The sequence below is a fragment of the Urocitellus parryii genome, chromosome 13 (assembly GCF_045843805.1).
Source record: "Urocitellus parryii isolate mUroPar1 chromosome 13, mUroPar1.hap1, whole genome shotgun sequence".
Lineage (NCBI taxonomy): Eukaryota > Metazoa > Chordata > Mammalia > Rodentia > Sciuridae > Urocitellus > Urocitellus parryii.
In genome coordinates, this window is record NC_135543.1 from 23,118,713 (window position 1) to 23,138,594 (window position 19,882).

At 38.6% G+C, this 19,882-nt stretch overlaps 1 protein-coding gene across 2 annotated transcripts; it reads right to left on the reverse strand.

The window, feature by feature from the left end:
* Positions 1-1,597: 1,597 nt before the first annotated feature.
* Elac1 (elaC ribonuclease Z 1) lies at positions 1,598-19,272 on the reverse strand. 2 transcript variants are annotated; one of them, XM_026393768.2, is made up of 4 exons: positions 19,180-19,272; positions 13,414-13,578; positions 9,655-10,131; positions 1,598-8,032 (listed from the first exon to the last, which is right to left on the reverse strand). In XM_026393768.2, the coding sequence occupies exons 2-4, from the start codon at positions 13,568-13,570 to the stop codon at positions 7,566-7,568; spliced, it is 1,101 nt and encodes a 366-aa protein (XP_026249553.1). In that variant the 5' UTR covers positions 13,571-13,578; positions 19,180-19,272; the 3' UTR covers positions 1,598-7,565. The 2 variants fall into 2 exon arrangements, with proteins under 2 accessions (XP_026249553.1, XP_026249554.1); XM_026393769.2 differs by lacking the exon at positions 19,180-19,272 and adding an exon at positions 18,649-19,139.
* Positions 19,273-19,882: the final 610 nt, after the last annotated feature.

Below are 19,882 nucleotides of genomic sequence, written 5' to 3' on the forward strand. Positions count from 1 at the left end.
GCACTAGGCTGCACTGTCCATTAGGATGGCGTATGGGGAGGAAACAGATCATGTTCTAGTCTGTTTGCCGCTTGGCAAGTCATTTAGCGTCAGCACTCAGGTTGCATCCCCAGACCTGGGTATTTCTACAAGGTCAGCTCCAATTCAAAACATGTGACAGAGATATGGTCAGACAAGCCTATCATCTCTGGAAGCCACAACAATGTAGAAAACAACCTAGATAAGATAACCTCGTTTTCATTTGGTGACATTGAACTAAATGTTGCTTAGCTCTGCCTGAGGTTGCCTGAAGCTTCTGGCAATTAAGGGGGGATTTATATAGCTGAAAAACTCAATCGCTTTTACTTTCTGCTTTTACTTTTTTCATGGGTGAATTTAATCTTTGTACCTGCCATGTCTGCTGAGTGTATAATTAGCATGCCGACATCTGAGCAGCATGTTTCTCAGTGAGCTTTATTTAGGGGTGGAAATATTTTTTACTTTGCATAAACTTAGTTACCCCTCCTGCAACTTCCTTATTGTCCTGAATATGTCAGAATTTTAACCCTTGGAATATGCCAAGGAAACAGAAGATCTGTGATCTGTGTTGATTGGAGTTATTTTGTCCTTTAGGATGAATATGAGCTGGGCGAGGTGGCTCATGCCTGTAATCCCAGCCACTTGGAAGGGACAGGAGGATCGCAAGTTCAAGATCAGCTTTAGCAATTTAGCAAGGCCCTAAGCAACTTCGTGAGAATCTCTCTCAAAAATTTAAAAAAAAAAAAAAGGTTGGGGTTGTAGCTCAGTGATAAAGAATAAAGCACCCCTGGGGTCAATCCCTATTATCAAAAAAAAAAAAAAAAGATGTACATAAAATTGGCTCAACTCGACTCCCCTTCATTCCATGGGCTATATAAATTTCAGTGCCCTCCTATCAATTTCCTGAAAATGTCTTGAGTTCCTTGGTCACCGCTGGCTTCAGCTTCTGTGAACTGTATTCCTTTAGGAATTAACCACTCTTCCCTCCTTCTGTCCATGCCCTCAGATCAACCCAGCCATGGAATTCAGAAGTTATTCTCATTTGGTGATGTTCAGGGTTGTATCCTCCCGCCCCCCCCCCCCCCGCCCCAAATCATGTGCCTAGCAGACTTTGGAGAAAGTATGAGGAATGGGGACTTACTTCCAGGCAATAGGACCAGCATAAAATCTAATTTGTATAAAGACTCTCCCACAATTCTCCTCCCCACCTAGGGCTCCGAATTCCTACTGAGGCCCCAAATCTTTCCACTCCTTTCTTACATTTGCTTTGATATTCCCATTCATGGCAAAAGTCAACATCCAACTTTTTAGGCAGGAAAACATTTTCCCAATCTCTCCCCAGCTCTAGTTCTGTCTTGTTTATCTTAGGACATTAGAGTTTTAAAACTATAAGGATCTGCCCCATAAAGTCACAGGCAACCATTTTCCTTCTCCTCAGTTTTAGTTCAGAGATTAGGGATGTGGATTTTGTTTGTTTTTAATATTAATCAGGAAAAAAATCCCTAGGTGTTGCATATTGATAGAATAACAGAATGACAAGGAAATTTGAGCCAGTCAACATTATTTATTGATCGCCTAATTTGTTGCAGGCACCAAGGGAAACACAAACAGACATAGTTCTGCTCTTGTGAGAATTACAGAGCTGGTGGGAAAGAGAAACATCAGTCAAATACTCACAGAAGCAAAATGAAGCTATGTGCAATGAGCACCAGGAAGGTCAAGTGCAGGTGCTGTGGGAGTAATATGCTACCTGGTAAAGGAACTGACAAGCTTTCTGTGAGACTGTGACAGCAGAGTGGTGATCTGAAGACCCAGTGAAAGTCACCATAGGAAGAAGGGAAAGAGCATTCCAGGCTGAGGAAGCAGTCCATGCAAAGCTTTGTGACAACAGCAAGCCCTGACAAAAGACTGACAGAAGGCCCATGTGGCTGGGGCTGCAAACATGGGAAGCACTGTGGAGTAAGTTGGAAAGGTGGGTAAGGCAAGACCATTAACAAATTTCAAGCAGGGAAAGTGAGGTGGCTCAAATCTGCATTTTGAAAAAAAAAAAAAACAAAATCCCTCTGGCTGCAGGATGAATGGATTGGAATGTTACAAACACTTAAGAGGAACTGTCAACTGCCTAGAGCGCCCATACGGAGAAAGGAATGATTATTGATGATTATTGAGAGCAGCATCTTACATATGTTTTAATGTAATTTTTACAGTAAATGAATATATACAAATAATTCAAACTATCCAATAGTACTAGTACTGTGAGCCTTATAAAAGACAGCAGTCCAAGCAGGGCATGGTGGTGCACACCTGTAATCCCAGCGGCTCGGGAGACTTATAGGAGAATTGTGAGTTTGAAGCCAGCCTCAGCAATAGCAAGGCCCTAAGCAACTCAGTGAGACCCTGTCTCTAAATAAAATACAAAATAGGGCTGGGGATATAGTTCAGTGGTCAAGTACCTCTGAGTTCAATCCCCAGTATCCTCCCCTCCCCCCGCCCCAAACAGCAGTCCAGCCCTCCTCAAGTCCCTTTCTCCCTCATTTTTATTTATTATTTTGGTACCAGGGATGGAACCCAGGGGTGCTTAACCAATGAATCACATCCCCAGCACTTTTTATATTTTGAGACAAAGTCTTGCTAAGTTGCTTAGAGCCTAAGTTGCTGAGGCTGACCTTGAACTTGGCAATCCTCTTGCCTCAGTCTCCTGAGCTGCAAAGAATATAGGCATGTGTCACTGTGCATGGCCTCTCCTTCCTTTAAAAAGCCCTTTTTCTTAGGGGTTGGGGATTTTTGCCATGCAAGCCCCTAAGTTCAGTCCAGGGGGGGAAAAAAAGCCCCCCTCCACTCTTAACCATTCATCTGATAAACTGGTATTCTCTTCCCTTCCTCTTGCTTTTTAAAAATTTTTTATTTTTTGAGGGGCGAGGGGGTAGTGCTGGGAATCAAAACCCAGGGTCTTATGCATCCTAAGCTACATTCCCAGCCCTCCTCTTGATTTTTAGAACATAATACGCTTAAAGTGCTATTTGTTTTTCAGACACTATTTACTTCCTATTAGAAAAGAAAAGAGTTTCACTCTATTATCCAACTCCTATCCCCAAATCTACTCTTGGTTATTTATTTAGTTAGTTAGTTGTTGATGGTTCTTTATTTTGTTAATTTTTATATGCAGTGCTGAGAATCGAACCTAGTGCCTCACGTATGTGAGGCAAGCGCTCTGCTGTTGAGCCACTACCCCAGCCCCCCAAATCTATTCTTACCTTATCAATAAAGCCATGATCAGCTCTTCCTTTTTAGTATGTCCACGTTAATAAAAACATTCACTCGTTCATTACCTGAAAAATCCATCAATCAGTAAAGATAGACCTAGTATATTTCACTAAAAATTCATATCTTTGTGAGGACAAAAGTACCATCACTGTACATTTTTCATCAATATACCTGAAGCAATAAAAGGATTTTTATCCTTTCAGTAGATAAAAACTAGCAAAACCTTAAGTTGGCTTAAGAATATTTAAGGAAATCACAATTGAATTATATGTGCCTAGTTAAAAGACATAACAAAGTTATTTGTGCTCTGAGGGCAAAAGTAATCTTTGTAGGACTGATGTCTTGGGAAGGAAGTATCAGAGAGGTTATGAGTCAACGATAATCCATGTAATCTATCAATGGAGCAAGGAAAACAGGCCTCAGCTATATGTCTCTAGGAATGCGAATGAACATGAAAACAAGCAAGTGATTTCTATTTAGGGCCTAAAAACCTAAGCCAGATGTTTTGAACCTCACAGAAATCAATTCCAAGGAAGGAAATACTCAGAAATACAAAGGTTTGTGGACAAGAACATTCACAAGTAGTATTATTTATAATCATGGAAAACAATCTTTATGTACCAAAATAGAAAAATTGTTAAATGATACTAGATCTGTAGAATCTAATTATATGAAATCACCAAATTCATGCTTTCAGAGAATACTTAATGCTATGGGAAAATGCTCATGAAAAAAAAATTAAGGAAGGTCAGCCAAATGTAAAAATATGCATGTATATATAATATATACACATATGCAAATACATGTATAAGTATATATAAAATATCTATACACACCCCAACTTAAGTTCATAGAAAAAAGACAACTTTTTTCTCCTGGCTGGTCCACCATCCTTTTACTTCAGAATCACCTGGGAGGCTTATTAAAAATGAAAATTCCCTATTGACTTAGGAAGCAGAACCTAAGGATCTCTGTCTACCTATAGACCCAACTCACACCTCAGTTTGAGACCCCTGGACCCAAAACACTAGCTCTCTCTGAGCAGTGGAATTATGAATAATTGTCTTCTTTTCTTGAATCTTAATAAACAATTCTTTACTGAGCAAACATCACTTTTATGATTCAAAGTTTATTCAAAGCACATTAATGAGGCATGAGTATTAGCAACAGTTGATTTAGGTTCCATTTGGACAAGTCTAAACAACTTTTGAGAACTAGAAAGTGCATTTTTTTTAACCTAAAATAAATAGGTATCTATGAATTCCTGGCAACTGAAAGTCAATTTAGGACAAAGAAAGCACTATACCAAGTGTAGATATGGAAATCATTACCTCCATAAATTGAGCTGGTAAAACATAAAACTATAATCATTTTAGAAGTAATAAGGAATAGTATTTCTCAATATCCCAAGATGTTCCTTGGCAAAAACAGAGTTCAGTGATCAAATAAGCTTGGAGTAACATGGCACATTATTACCACTCCTCCCTCCTAGTAATATATCACCAGGAGTAAATTACAGGTTCTGAGAAGTCGAACATACACTTCATTCTTAATTCTAGCTCCAAAAATTCTTAGAATCCTCCTAGCATTAAAAACAAACTCAAGGCCAAAAGAGGGTCTAGAAAGAATTCTCACCATGAACTGATACTGCCCCAACATCTCAATTCCTTTCCTTGGTGTTGGAGGGCTCAGCCCACATACATTTATAAAGCCTGAGTCTAAGAGCATGGCTCAAACTAGCTACCAAATAAAGCCCAGAAGCAGCAAAACTAAGCACCAGGCTACTAGATATTTACTTTTGTTTATTATCCACCCTTACACTATGAGGTCAGGGCTAGAAATGTGTCTCCTTTTGTCTACTCATTTTATGTACACCCAACACAATAAAGCTTAGCACTTGTTTGGTACTCAGTGAAGCGGGTGCACCTATCAGGTGGTTTAAGTTCTTGAAAAGTACAGTAATGAGATGAGCTTGGCACATAAGTACGTTCTATATTGTGCACTCTCATGACATCAAGGCTTTATTCATTCAGAAAACATTTCTGAGTGTTCACTGTAGGTAGGCATTTCTAAAAATATAGAGGTGACCAGGACATAGTCTCTACCCGTAAGGGTTTCGTGCAGTGGAGATACTAGTCCTAGGCTTTCCCTATGTACAGGTTTGGGCTCATAGTAGATATCTAATTAATGCTTGTTTATAAACAAAGATACACTATGCTGATCAAATTTGGGCACTTTGGGTTCTAGTCAGAATCCAACCATTCTAGAGATGCCTGAAAACTGAAGCAGAGGTTTTTTTGTTTTTTTTGGTACTTGGGATTGAACTTGGCCCCTGTGCATGTGAGGCAAGCACTCTCCCAAATGAGCTATATCCCCAGTCCCAAGCAGAGCTGTCTTGATCATCACTGCTATGCCGTTTCCATAACCATCCAGGAGTCAACATTTTTGACCAGAGAAACCCCAGAACCCAAAGAATTTTGAGAGAACACACTCTGACAATGTTTCTAAATTTGTGTAGTGTAAAGCTCTTTAGGTTCTTGTGATGTTAATACACAGCATTGAGAAAGGAGTTCATAAATTTGACAGCCCTCTACTGCAGGCCTCCTCAATGCCTTTACCCAATGGGCTCCTTATCTGCACTGTCTCATGTAATCGTCACAACAATCCTGTCAAGCAAGTCTCTCCATCCCCATTTTGGAGATAAACAAGCTCCAGAAGTTAAGAGAGAATAAGTAATCTGCTCTAGACCACACAGAGGTGCTACACAAAGTACAAAATGGGACTCTAAAATCAGGTCTTTCTTGCACCCAACCTAGTTTGTGATCATTCCAAAGAATACTGTTTTTAATAGGTTGATGGGCACAAGCCCAGTCCCAGAGGGGACATAGAGCATAAAACATTCCCCAACCTGATTTAATTAGGGAGCCCTTTTGAATGAATCAGCATTCTATATTAATTTTCCACAGAACATAAGATCATAAGGAAAAGCTATTCTACAAGGAACAATAAGTTTGTGCTCAAAGAATTATTCTCTCCTTATTCTGTATGTTAAGAATTTTCGTTATAATGTGCCTTGGTGTGGATCTCTTATGATTTTATACATTTGGTGTCTTGTAAGCCTATTAAATTTGATTTTCCAATTCATTCTTCATGTTTGGAAAATTTTATGATATTATTTCATTGAATAGATTGTTCATTCCTTTGGTTTGGAACTCTATGCCTTCCTCTATCCTGATAACTCTTAAATATGGTATTTTTATGGTATCCTATATTTCTATTATTAATGGGGACATGTAAATTAAATCTCAGTAATAAATACCACTTTTTACCTCCAGATTCATAAGCTTCACTTGATGACTCATTTCTTTCAAAAAATATTAGATAGAGCATACAATTCTGACATATTCAATCTTCAGGATCTGTTGTTGGATCAATTTACCTAGTAATTCAACTCAGTATGTCACTAATTTTGGTAAAGCATATTCACATTGGAAGTATAAATTTTAACTTTGCTGTATAACTCAACAGGCCTGCAATATGCATTTGGAGATGAGGTTATTCTTTATTCTACAGGACTAACCCAAACTTTACAGGGCATCTAGCATTCCTGACCCCTGCAGATTAAAACCAGTAATATTATCACTACCACCCCTCTGTCATTGTGAGAATAAAACATTCCCACAATTTCCAAATTCCTAGGACAGTACTCAGATGAGAATTGTGGGCTAAGAGCAAACCAAAAATTTCAGCAAAACACTAACATATCACTTAGCACAGCCCTGAATTCAATAATCCAGTAAAACCACTGCATGCTATTGTTACTATTACATATACAAAGTCTTGTGACTCGCTCTTTCTCTTCTGTTAATAACATGAACAGATTCAACACAAACTGACAAAATACCATTTCTAGCCAAGAGGCCGATTCCAGTGTACTTTGCCAATTACTGCAATAAAGCTGGGTAGAAGCTAAGTCCAGGACTGCATGGCTTACATCTGTGGCAGTAGTCAGAAAATGAGAAGAATACCTGCAAAATCTATCTTTTTGTCAAATATGCACTTTAAGAAGGATGCTGGGTGTTTTTTTTTTCTTCTTCTAAAAATGATTTATTATCAAAAAGCTTGCTCCCTCTCACTAATGAGTTAGATCAATAATGCAGCTCCATCCTTTTTAGGATTATCAGGGCCAAAATAATTTCAGACCAAAAACAAAAACAAAAGAAAAAAAAATCTGGACTGTAGGTTCAGTAACATTTACAGACATGTCAATAAGAACACCTGTTTCATTTCTTGATTGGAATGCCAATCACCATAAAATCTTCTGCTAGAGTCACTTCTTGGAGATCTAACACTGATTCTGCTTGCTTTTTCAGTTCCGCAATGCCATCTGTTTCTCCTTCTCTGGCCAAGGCAACTGGTTTGTACCTCTGACTGAAATGAGTAAGAACCAGCCTCTTTGCTTGGCACATTTTTGCAAACGTTGCTGCCATCTGAGGTGTGCTATGGCCATGCTCCTTTGCTTTGTCCATCTGGGTGTCATCCAGGGTTGCCTCGTGGATCAACAGGTCTGCTTCAAAGCACAGTTTCACTCCTCCATCTCCTACAACCCCAGAACAATCACCCAATATGCATATTTTTCTTCCAACAATAGGCTTTTTTAAGACATCCTGGGGAGAAATTGTAACCCCATTTTCCAGAACAACAGAGATTCCATTTTTCAGCTTCCCATAGGCAGGACCTGGCGGAACACCTAATGATGAAGGCAGACAATGTTACATCATGGATATGGAATTTATGACTGTTTAAAAGAGTCTATTTTAATAGCATAGCAAATAGAAGATGGAAAAGGCATCAAATTCTTTTCATAATTATTATAAATGTTTTACTACTGTGGAAACTCGAATATTTATACATTTTAAAAGTTCAGTGTTGACTCCTAATACAATGTCTTTATATTTAAAACATTTCTCATGCACATGTACCAGATGACTTTTAAACTCCTAAGTCCCTCTAAGATTTTGTTATAGTCAAGATAAAAGTTTTGATTCTCTGCTGTGCATAGGAATTACAGCTTTTAAGGGTATTAAATAAATTAAATATATTATATATTAAATATAATAAGGTCATCTTTGGGTAAAATTAGAAAAGTCATCTAAATAATGACATAATCAATGCTAGTCAAGACAGGTACCTACAAACTAACATAATAAAAATGTATTAGCGAGAACTGTTGGATCACAAGATCAATGAGCATTTGGACAACTGTACACAATCAATCTTCTTGATGAAGTCCTATGTTTACCAACTTGGAATTAAATCTCACATCAGTCTAGAATAACATCTGATCATCATTCTGGACAACTGCTTACAAACAAGTGTAATGACAGTGATAACCAATTCCAACACTGATCATGTTTAAAATTTCCAAATATAACAGTATTTCCATAGGCTTTTAGATAATAAAAATACCTTTGACCTAAGTTACTTTTCCTCATTATCTAGCATCTTGTTTAGAGTAGAGAAGAGACTGCATATGTAAAGAGACAAACATAAAAAATATCATCATGCTTTTTATAGGCACAGTCACACCATGTGAAGGAAGGAAGGAAGGAAGGAAGGAAGGAAGGAAGGAAGGAAGGAAGGAAGGAAGGGAAAAGAAAAGAAAAAAGCAAAACTGAAGACAAGAGACCTAAAACCATCACCATTATCACCACCTAAACCATCTTACCAACCAAGACAGTACAAGACAGATTAAGAGTGTGGATCCAGCCAGGTATGGTAGCAGATCCCTATAATCCCAGTAACTCAGGAGGCTAAGGCAGGGGGACCGCAAGTTAAAGGCCAGCCTTGGCAACTTAGAAAGACTCCATCTCAAAATAAAAAATAAAAGGGACTGGAAAAGTAGCTCAGTGGTAAAGCAACTCTGGGTTCATTCCTCAGTACCAAAATAAAACAAAACAAAAAACAAAGGAGTATGGATCCAGGAAGTTAAAGAGAGAAGGATTCAAATATACTACACATTTGACTTTTATTCTGAATAAAATCTTATGGCCCCAAGGATTTTCCTTAATAAATAAACTTTGGGCAAAGGAAGTGAGTACAGAAAATGTAAGTTTCAGGCCTGAGACACAGGAAAGGAAGTTACTATGATACTTCTAATGGCTTCAGTAAAAAACAGTTCAATTGATAAAAAAAGAAAAAACATGGGCTGGGGTTGTGGCTCAGTAATAGAATGCTTGCCTAGCACATGTGAGGCACTGGGTTCGATCCCCAGCACCACATAAGAAAACTAAATAAACAAAATAAAGGATTGTGTCCATCTACAGCTAAAGAAAGAAGGAAAGAAAAAACAAAGCAAAACAAACCACTTACCAAGGTCTTTCAGCTTCTGTGCATTGAGTTTACCTGGGCGTTTCTTTTCTACAACTGAAAACCCAAAGGAAGGAATTCTGTGAAAGAGGCGAAATGCTTTTACAACAAACTGTTCATCATCAACCAGAAGGTATGAGTTTTCTTCTGAATCTAATAGGATAGTTCTTCCTTGTCCCTCTTTGGGAGAGGGGGGGCTCTCTGTTGCTTTATCAACATGTGAAGATTCTTTCAGTACTTCTGTAGGACACTGATCTTCTGTGGGCACCAGCTCATGGACCACGTAAGGGAACACCAACTCTGTGTGAGAGAGCTCCATGGTTCGCCAGATAAAGTCTCGAAGTCCTACAGGGCCATAGATTTCAATTGGCTGTTTGGTGACCACAGAGCCACTCTGCAGGCTGATTGTGCAGAGGAGGCCGGGAAGGCCAAAGAAATGGTCTCCATGAAGATGCGTGATGAAAATCTTGGTAATTCTCCCTTTTGATTAAGACAAAGAAATATATTTGGAAATTTTTAGAAGTAAAACCTCAGACAAAACTATTCGAAACAAACCAAACAACTTACATAAAAGCAGGAAGTTGAATTTACAAGTTCTATTTACCATCATAAACTTATTCCTTTACATTATGCAACATGATTCCAGAAGTAAGACAGTCTTTATTTCACTGGATGGTTTTAAATAAGATGAACTTTTTTTTCCACAAAACATTTTCAAATTACATAAGTTTTACAGTATTTTCCTATATATGTTCTCTCATTTAAAAACAAGAAAGAAAGAAAGAAAGAAATGAAATATAAATGTGTACCAAAATAATTCACTTAACTAGATGGGACTAAGTGTCAAAAGCATTTGGCAGTCACATTGCCCCCTACTGCCCCCTCTGGGAACAGGGAATGTGTATTCCAACAAAACAAAATGTTCCACCGACTACTCTGAATGATTGGACCAGTGCCCGAACCCAAAACTGCCTTTTAAGGACTCTACTCTGGACAGGGATTAGCCAACCAAGTCAGGGCCTGCCTATGTGGGTGAGCTTGTAGGAAAAGGAGAAAAAGGATGCGGGTGGGGAGTACAGGAGGGGGAGAAAAGGAGGAAGAGAGTAACTGAGTGAGAAACAGGGGAAGAAGGTGGGCAACTATAGATGCCACAATGTAGACTGGAGAGAGGTCCTCTGGACCTATATCTTGGACCTATCTCTTGCTTTTAGTCTGAACTAATACAATAGCTTTTTCAGTGCACTATTAGCTAGGTTATAACTTTATTTAGCCAATAGTAAACTGAATTTACTGCTGGTATGTGGCAGGATGCCACATCACCATTTTCTGAGGTGCACCACAGGCATTTGAAAGTAACAATCACAACTAGCACATTTCCAGTATAACAGGCTTTTGGGCCTACTTCAAGACCCACCTATTTTAAACATTTGATACCATAAAAGTACAGGATCTCTTTATTGATACCATAAAAGAACAGGAACTGTTTATTGCAATGTGATTTGTGCTACGTCAGCAAATGGTCTCCAGTTTCTCCATTCTAGAGTCTTCCTAGAACGACTCCGCCCAACCCAGGCTGCAGTGGCAGAGAACAATGGATTGGGCAGAAGTTGATTTTGGACCCTGAGAACCCCTTGGAGGCACTCTCTAACTAGAAATCTCAAAACGCTCCTTTCTCTTTTTAGTCCTTGTTGTCACTGTTTATGACTTTGAGAATCCTTTCATTTCAACTACCTGTTTAGGCTGCCAAGGGCTGCCAAGCCACCTCCAAGTGGGACCTGAAGATTACACAGACATAAGGATGGCAGCAGCTAAGCCCAGATCACACGCTGGCCTCAAAACTGTTAACATCAGACTTTCTGGGTCCTCTCATTATCTACTATAAAACAAAGCCAGAGTGGAACACCAAAACAGCCTGTGAACCCAAAGCAAGCAAGACAAATTAAGTAAGTGGAAAATTGCTTCCCACAGTTATCACAATTTCAGGGAAGATAAACATTTCATTTTTCAAGAAAACTTGATTTTAGAGGAAGAAGTAACAGTAACCACAATTATCAGAGGTATGAGGAAGCTATCAAATGAAGAACACATGCACTCCCTTTCATTTGAGAACAAGGAAGTAATGGAGAAATACTGCCAAAAACAGTAGTGGAATACAAAGCATCCCCAAAAAATAATGATAATAAACACCCTCTGAAATAATTATTCTTACAGTAATTAAAGTCATTAATTTTCACAGGAAAAGTTCTGCAACAGATTGTATGTATATATTGCTCAGCTAAAAAAAAAAAACAAACAGGTTATGCAAAGTACAGTGTGATTCCATTTATGCAAAACGACACATACATACATACAAATATACCCATACCGTTACAATATCTGTATGTATAGAAAATTTACCTATGGGAAGAGGACTTGGGTTTCTCTTCTTTACACTGTTTTGTTTAAACTTCTACAATAAGCATATTTATACATTTATTATTGTTTTATTATTATCATTTTATTTATTTACTTTTTGGTGCTGGGGATTGAACCCAGGGCCTCACACATGCTAAACATGTATTCCACCACTGAGCTATATCCACAACTCCTTTTAAATTTTTATGATCATGTTAAAAGCATGTTTTTGTAATCCTTTTTTCCCCCAGTACTGAGGAATGAAATTAGGAGTGTTCTACTGCTTAGCTACATTCCCAGCCCTTTTTATTTTTTCTTTGGAGACCCAGTCTTGCTAAGTTTCTAAGACTGGCTTCAAACTTGCGATACTCTTGCCTCAGCTTCTCGAGTTGCTGAAATTACAGGTATGTACCTGTGTGCCCAGTTGTAATACTTTTGAATCATCATTTTATGATCATTTTATTTTATTCTGTTGGGTTTTTTTGGTGGTGCTAGGGATTGAACAAAGGGCTTCCTGCATGGTAAGCATGTGCTCTACCACATTTAGTACTTGAAAAATACTTCCATTATTCTACTTATTATAATTACAAGGTTGATGACTATCTGCATCTCCATTTCTGCCACTCCACTTCTGTCACTAAGAGATCCTGGGACACCAGAAGTATCTTTCCTTTTGTCATCAAGTTACCACACCCTGTGATGAGTTGTGGGAATTACTGCACTATTTATCAAGACCTAAAAAATAAGATGTAGGTTGCTCAATGTCTTATCCATTCACAAACTGAACAGATATTTATTGGGCATCTACTAGGCACATAACTGATCAGTGAACTTAGGTTATTATATAGGAAGATAAAGAACAGAAAAAAACTATTTCAATAACTTAATTTCAGATACTGATGATGCTAAGAAGTTAATAAAAAGAGGAAGAAATAATAAAATGGGGTAAGAGAGGGAATACTTAAAACAGAAGGTCCAGAAAGCCTATGAGAGCATCTTCCTCCTCTGAACACCTACTGCCCTTTGTATTTTCTCATGGCAACTATCCCCTCATGGAACTGAATATGTCCACTGTTCCTTGCCAGGGCAGTGTCCATCTAATATGTCTCAGGTAGCTCTCCCATCTTGCACCCCCCAAGTCTATAAAATTCTTGCTCTTGACATTTATAGACTAAATGAAAATCAAATAAACAAGTACATGGAGTGGTAATGGCAGGGTGCCTGGGGGCCTCCCAAGTCTGGCCAGAGCTCTAGCAGGAAGTAGGATCACAACTGGTAGGGCTGTTTCTGAACAACAGGCCCAATGAGAACTAAGATAATGATAGAGAACAAAAAATAATCTTGATGAAATACTGACTGCACACTAACCTGCCTTCAGTTGGCTTTTCATAAGCTGTGTCTGTGTCCCCTCTCCACAGTCAAAGAGCCAGCATTCGCCTTCACACCGAAAGACCACAGCAGAGGCACCCCGAGTAGGGGATGGATACGCTGCACCAGTCCCAAGAAACGTCACATCCATAGACATCTTCCACCCTGCAACAGAAAGTTCACCTGATTATTTCAAATTACTGTTCCGTGTGATTTACTATTATTTATTTATTTTGGGCGCTGGGGATTGAACCCAGGGCCTTGCACTCGGTAAAGCCGCTCTCTAAGCTACATGCTCAAATCCTATTTGTTTTTTGATTATGAGCCCTCCCTACCCTGAGTGGTTCTGGGGATCGAACTCAGAGCCTCCTACATGTTTGGTAAGCACTCTACCACTAAGCTACATCCCAAGCCCTGGTTATAACTCCTAATTGAACTAAAACAAGTCAACAAACCTTATATTGACTGTTTACATATACAAAATTAAACCTAGCTAAAGTAAATCAATTCAAAACTGTAACTAAGAGGCTGGAAGTGTAGCCTACTAGTAGAGTGCTTGCCTAGCATGTATGAGGCCCTGGGTTCAATCCCTAGCACTGAAAACAATCAAACACCACAGCTGAATTTCAACTACATAGCATTTCCAAAGAAAAACTATGGCACAATAAAAAGATCAGTGCTTGCCAAAGCAACGGAATAAGGAGGGAAGGATCAATAAATACAGCACATGGGATTTTTTTAGGACAACAAAGCTATTCTGAATGCTGCAGTAAGAACAGACATGTCATTATACATTGGTCACTTGTACACAGAATGTACCACACAGAATAAAGCCAACTTTAGTTAATCATAGTGTGACAATATTGATTTATCAAAGGTAACAAATATGTCATAGTAATGCAAGATATTAATACAAGAGAAACTGAGGGATGAGTAGTGAGAGGGCCTATAGGAATTCTGTAATTTCCATTCATTTTTTTTAAAGTTCTAATAAACACTAAACAATAATAATCTAGTTGAGGTTCTGGGTAAGAGGTGGTATTTAATATACTCACAAGCAGTGCTTCTGGTGCCCATGGTGATCAGCCCTTCCTCTGAACTATTATGAACAGTAATGTTCTATATTACTCTACAGTAATGTTGATATTTCATTGTAATGCTGAGCAAATGTCTCACCTCCCTAAGTGATTGGTTATGGGGTTCTGATCTTTTAAGTGATCAATAACCTGTGAATATTTAGATTTCTACCAACTCCTGGCACTATTGCTTTCACTATTTATGGGCATAACTGCCATCTCTGATATATATCTATTATGGAAGATGTATGTCAAATAGAATAAATATTGACACTTATACATAACCAAATATAGATTATCCACATTAATCCACATTGTTGGGTGGAGAGGGAAACAAATAATTTTAAGAAAAACTACTACAGTAAGAAAATATGACCAAAAGTATTGATAGCTTTTCTTGCTCCTATGAAAAACCAGATAAAAACAGAAACAGGGGAGGGGGAAAATCCCAGTCATAAGGGCATAAAAAAAAACCAAACCTTATAAATCACCAGAAATAGTTAGCAGGACCAGGACCTAAATGATTCAAATAAATGGAGAAACACACTATGTGCCTTGATAGGAAGACCTGATATTACATAAATGTTCATTATTTTCAAAATTAATGTGGATATCTTTAGTGTAATTTCTAACAGATTTCCAAGAGATTGTCTTAGAACAAAAACAATCCAAAGATCACTTGGAAAAGAATAAATGTCTGAGGATGGGAAACAAAATTGCAAAAAGTAGTGAGGAGTGACTTGCCTCTTCAGATAACGACATTTATTATGTTAAACAGATATGATAAGAATAATACTGGCATAAAAACACAGGTAAAAGGAAATGGAAATCCAGAAATTAATATGTACAGGAATCAATATGTAACAAAGGCATAAAAGGGTGGTTTACTTATTGAATGGCACCAACAAAATTGGCTGTTCTTGCAGAAAAAAGCAAAGTCCCTGTTTTACATTGTATGTAAAATTCCATTCCACATGGGTTAGCAATTCAAACTTTTAAAAATCCAATATATTTATTTTTAAATTAGGAAAGGGCTGAGGGTATAGCTCAATGGTAGAGCACTTGCCTAGCATGTGTATAAGGCCCTGAGTTTGATCCCCAGCACTTGGGGGAGAAAAAAAAAAACAGAACAAAACAAGAGAATATATATATATATATATATATATATATATAAAACTTTGGGGATGGGAAAGCCCTTTATTATCACAAGAAGCCAAAAAATTTAAGGAAAGTTATTTTCATTGTATTTTTTAAAATATTTTAGATGTAGATGGACACAATATCTTTATTTTATCTATTTTTATGTAGTGCTGAGGATCTAACCCAGGGCCTTACATGTGCTAGGCAAGTGCTCTACCACTGAGCCACAACCCCAGCTCTTTCATTGCTTTTTATATCATTTTATAACTTTATATATACGAAAAGACTCAAAAAGTCAAAGGAAAAATAATGGCTGGAAAATTGGTTTGCATATCTTATGACAAGGGATTAATGTCCCTTTAAAGAGTTTATACAAATGGATTTAAAAAAAAATACTGACACAAAAGAAAAAATGGTAAAGGACATATTCCAAAAGAAATTCAAATGGCCAATAAGCATGAAAAATGCTCACTCTCTAGGTAGGTAGTAAGAATGCAAATTAAAGAAATAAAGAGACACCATTTTCCACATAGAAGCTGGCAGATATCAAGGAAGCAATACTGACCTTGATATCCATTATCCAGGATGAAGTGAGATGGACAAATGGGTGCTCTCAGAAGCTACTGACAGTGGAAACCTGGTTATCTCATTTCTACCCTACAAAAATAAAGGATCTACATACAAAAAAAAAAATGTTTATTTACTGTGGTGCTTTTAGGTGGCTAAATAGGAAGGCAATCTAAATATATGCCATTATGGAAATGGTTTTATTAATATTCCTAGTAATATATGATTAACTATTTATTTCATAGCTAATAAAACCTCAGGTCTGTAACTATTATCCTAGAAGGGTAAGAATGATAAAAGTTAAAGTTATGGTATAATCTCATTTTTGTAATATATTCTCCAAACCCTTATATTTATGTAAGACAGAAAGTCTGGTGTGGAAGGATACACATATACTGGTTATCTCCAGGATGATTAGAATGCTGGGGCAGAGAAAGGAGATATTAATTTTCAAATCTTTGGATTGTTTTCAGTTACAACTGACAGTATTTTATTTTTATTTTGTATTTAATTGTGATTCTATTTTTAAAATGTGTAATACAGCCAAACATACTTTTCTAAGTAGACAGCATCTCGTTTTCCTTTCATTTTAGGAAACAGTCAGCTCTCTATTCCCTTTACCCTTTACATACAAGGCAGCACATTTTATCCCGGACCAAAGCCTTGAGGTTATTGCTAATGGCCGTCTGTATGTTCCACGTCTTCACCTCCAAGATTAAGCCTCAATCTAACAGTTAAGCAGCTTCCCTACTGAACTGCAGATTGTAAAAGGTGAGAATAAACACAAAGTTAAAACTTTTTACAGTTAATAAAATGCAGAAGGAATAACAGAATATAGTCACTTTGCAATCCCTAACAAACAATGCACCTAGATCAGTGGTATATAAAACTAAGAGCATATCAGAATCACCTGGAGAGCTTTTAAAACATATTAATGATTAGGCTCCATCTTAGAACAATTTAACAGTAAATTCTGTGAGACATGTATTTTGATATTTTTAAAAAGGGGCAGGGATATTCTTCCCCTGTAATTCTAACAGAGTCAGATTTATTAACAACTTAGAAATAAGGACAAAGGAGAACTATAATTAATTGATCATGCTGACCTAAACTCATTAGTTAATCTTTAATTAAAAAAAAATATTTTATTAAGAAAAATTATCCCAGCAATTTGGAAGGCTGAGGCAGGAGAATCACAAGCTCAAGGCCAACCTCAACAACTTAGCAATACCCTCAGCAACTTAGCAAGACCCTGTCTTAAAATAAAAAATAAAATAAAATGGATGTAGCTCAGTGGTAAAGTGCCCCTGGATTCAATCCCCAGAACTAAAAATGAGAAAAGAAAAATGCAAACACATATGGAGATATATCAGCATAATGAATGCACTGCCACATTTCCATCACTGAGCCTCAGCGATTATCAACTCATGGACAATCTTGATTCATTTATTCCTCCACCCTACCCCCACTGCTCCAAGAACACTTGATAATTGGTATGAGGTACTTTCATTTGGCTGTCTTTCTGACATCAACATTGGATCCATCATTTCATTAGGAGTTGCCAAAAGGTGTTATTATTCTCTTATTCATTCTACAGTTATTAGCTGGTATCCTTCTATAAATCCCTGGTCAATTAACTAGTTATCCTGCAGTGTAATTTGTACACAAACGGTCTACAAAGAACAAGATATTATCTAACCCCTGATGATGCAATATGAAATATTGTCAGCAGCCTTCATGAGGTTTTCTTGCCAAAAAATAGCATCAAAACCTGAAAAAGCCTGTAGGTCTAAATACCAGTTTATTAAAGGAAACCACAGGATGGGAAAAGTAACATGCAGGCTTTTTTTCATAGGACAAATGACTTAGTCTTTTTCAACAAGTGAAAAACAAGGAAAAAAAAAAAAGATTAAATGAGATCTTAGAGACATCAATCAAATGTAAAGTGTGTAGCTTGTCTGGATCCTAATTTGGACAGACTGGTAAGGGGAGAGACAGGGAAGAGACAATTGGGGAAATGTCAACACTGGATAGATGATAATATGAAATGCTAATATGACTGATAATGGCTTTACGTTTAAAAACAGAGTTACTGTGTTTCATTATTTAACCGATGGGATGATACATTTCAGATTTGCTTTAAATAATACAGTGGAGGTAAGAGATGAAACAAGATTGATCATGAGTTAGGAGTTGAATATATTATTCTATTTTCATGTATGTTTGGAAGTTTCCATAACAAAAAGTTTAAAAACAAACCAAATAATCAAAACCCTCCCACTAGGTCAGAAAGCAATTAGAAATTCATGTAATCAATGATGCATGTTCTGCGACATGCGCCATTCCAGGTACCAGGTATTAAAAGCGGCCAAACCAGATTAGGTCCCCGTCTTCTTGGACAAAAAAAAAAAAAAAAAAAGCAGATGTTGGCCTTGTCAAGACTGTGATCCACCTTCGACGAAGGGTACATTCTGGTGGTGACCACAGTTGTCACTCTAGGCCCGCGTTTCCCGGTCCCGGCTGCAGATCAAAATCCCTGGAGACGATGGGGCTCACCCTGGGAAGGCTTCCCAAATGATTCTACTGGCTGCCCAGTGGAGAACCAGCGCTCCCTAGTTTCCAGACAGTCACTGTCACCCCTGCAATCACCGAGTGGTGTAGGTAGGGCAGATACTGCCGTCCTCCATCTTAAAGCTGGAGAACGGTGGCTCTGAGGGAGAGTGAGTGGCCAAGCAGAGGCCAGGCCTCCGGCCACCAGCGAGCCCAGGCTCCCCTACCAGACCGCGTCAGTTTCGCAAAAGGCGGGCCGGGCAGAGGTAGCAGCGCCAGGCAGCCGAGGCTCCGGCGGGGATAGTGACGAAGCGCGTCCTCGCTACCGGGGCCCGGCTCCTCCGCATCAGGCTGGGCCAGGCCGAGCCGAGCCGAGCCCGCGAGTCCCGAGGAAGCGCGCCCGCCCTGCTCCATTGCACCCTACCACACTCACCCTCTCCCCGAGGCCCGCGCAAGAGCCGAGGGAGGTGCAGGCCTGTTCCGAGGCCCAGCAGTCCGCGGGGCAGCGACGCGTGCGGGCGGAAGTGCGCCGCCGACAGGGTCCCACGCGGCCGCTCTAGGGCGCGCGGGAGGTCCGCACTCGATGGCGCCCACCCGGGGCCAAGCTCCTAGAGCTTCCTAGCTCCTGGCGGGGTCGCCAGGCAAATGCCAGCAGGTGCCCGCCTTCTGTCAAGGTCGCTATAAAATGGTGGCCGTGACTCATGAAGGCCAAAACGACTGCATCAAAAATGAAAATGTTTATTCTGGTTTTTGCTTTCTTTTGTTTCCCGTGTCATGTTTTTCAGACAAGAATGTGCTTCCTGATGTTTTGCCCAAGCATGTGTTTGTGTAATTTTGTCTTTGGTTGGGACAAATCTTTCAACACTAAACCTGAAAGTTTAAGCTTGTAATGCCTCAAGAAAACTCAGGGACCTTTGAACCAGAGTTCATTATCGGAATGATCATGTACCTTTATTCCAACGTTAAACCTTAGCATTTGCTTAGAATCTGAAGCTGGTTGTGTGTATTTGTCCCACACAAATGAAATGCAGACATTTCTCTTCGTCATGTGGGAGTAAAAAGCCAGAGTCCGCAATGTATAGAATGGTCGCATAGTGATTACAAACCACAGAGAAAAAAAAGTAATAGGAGTGGGG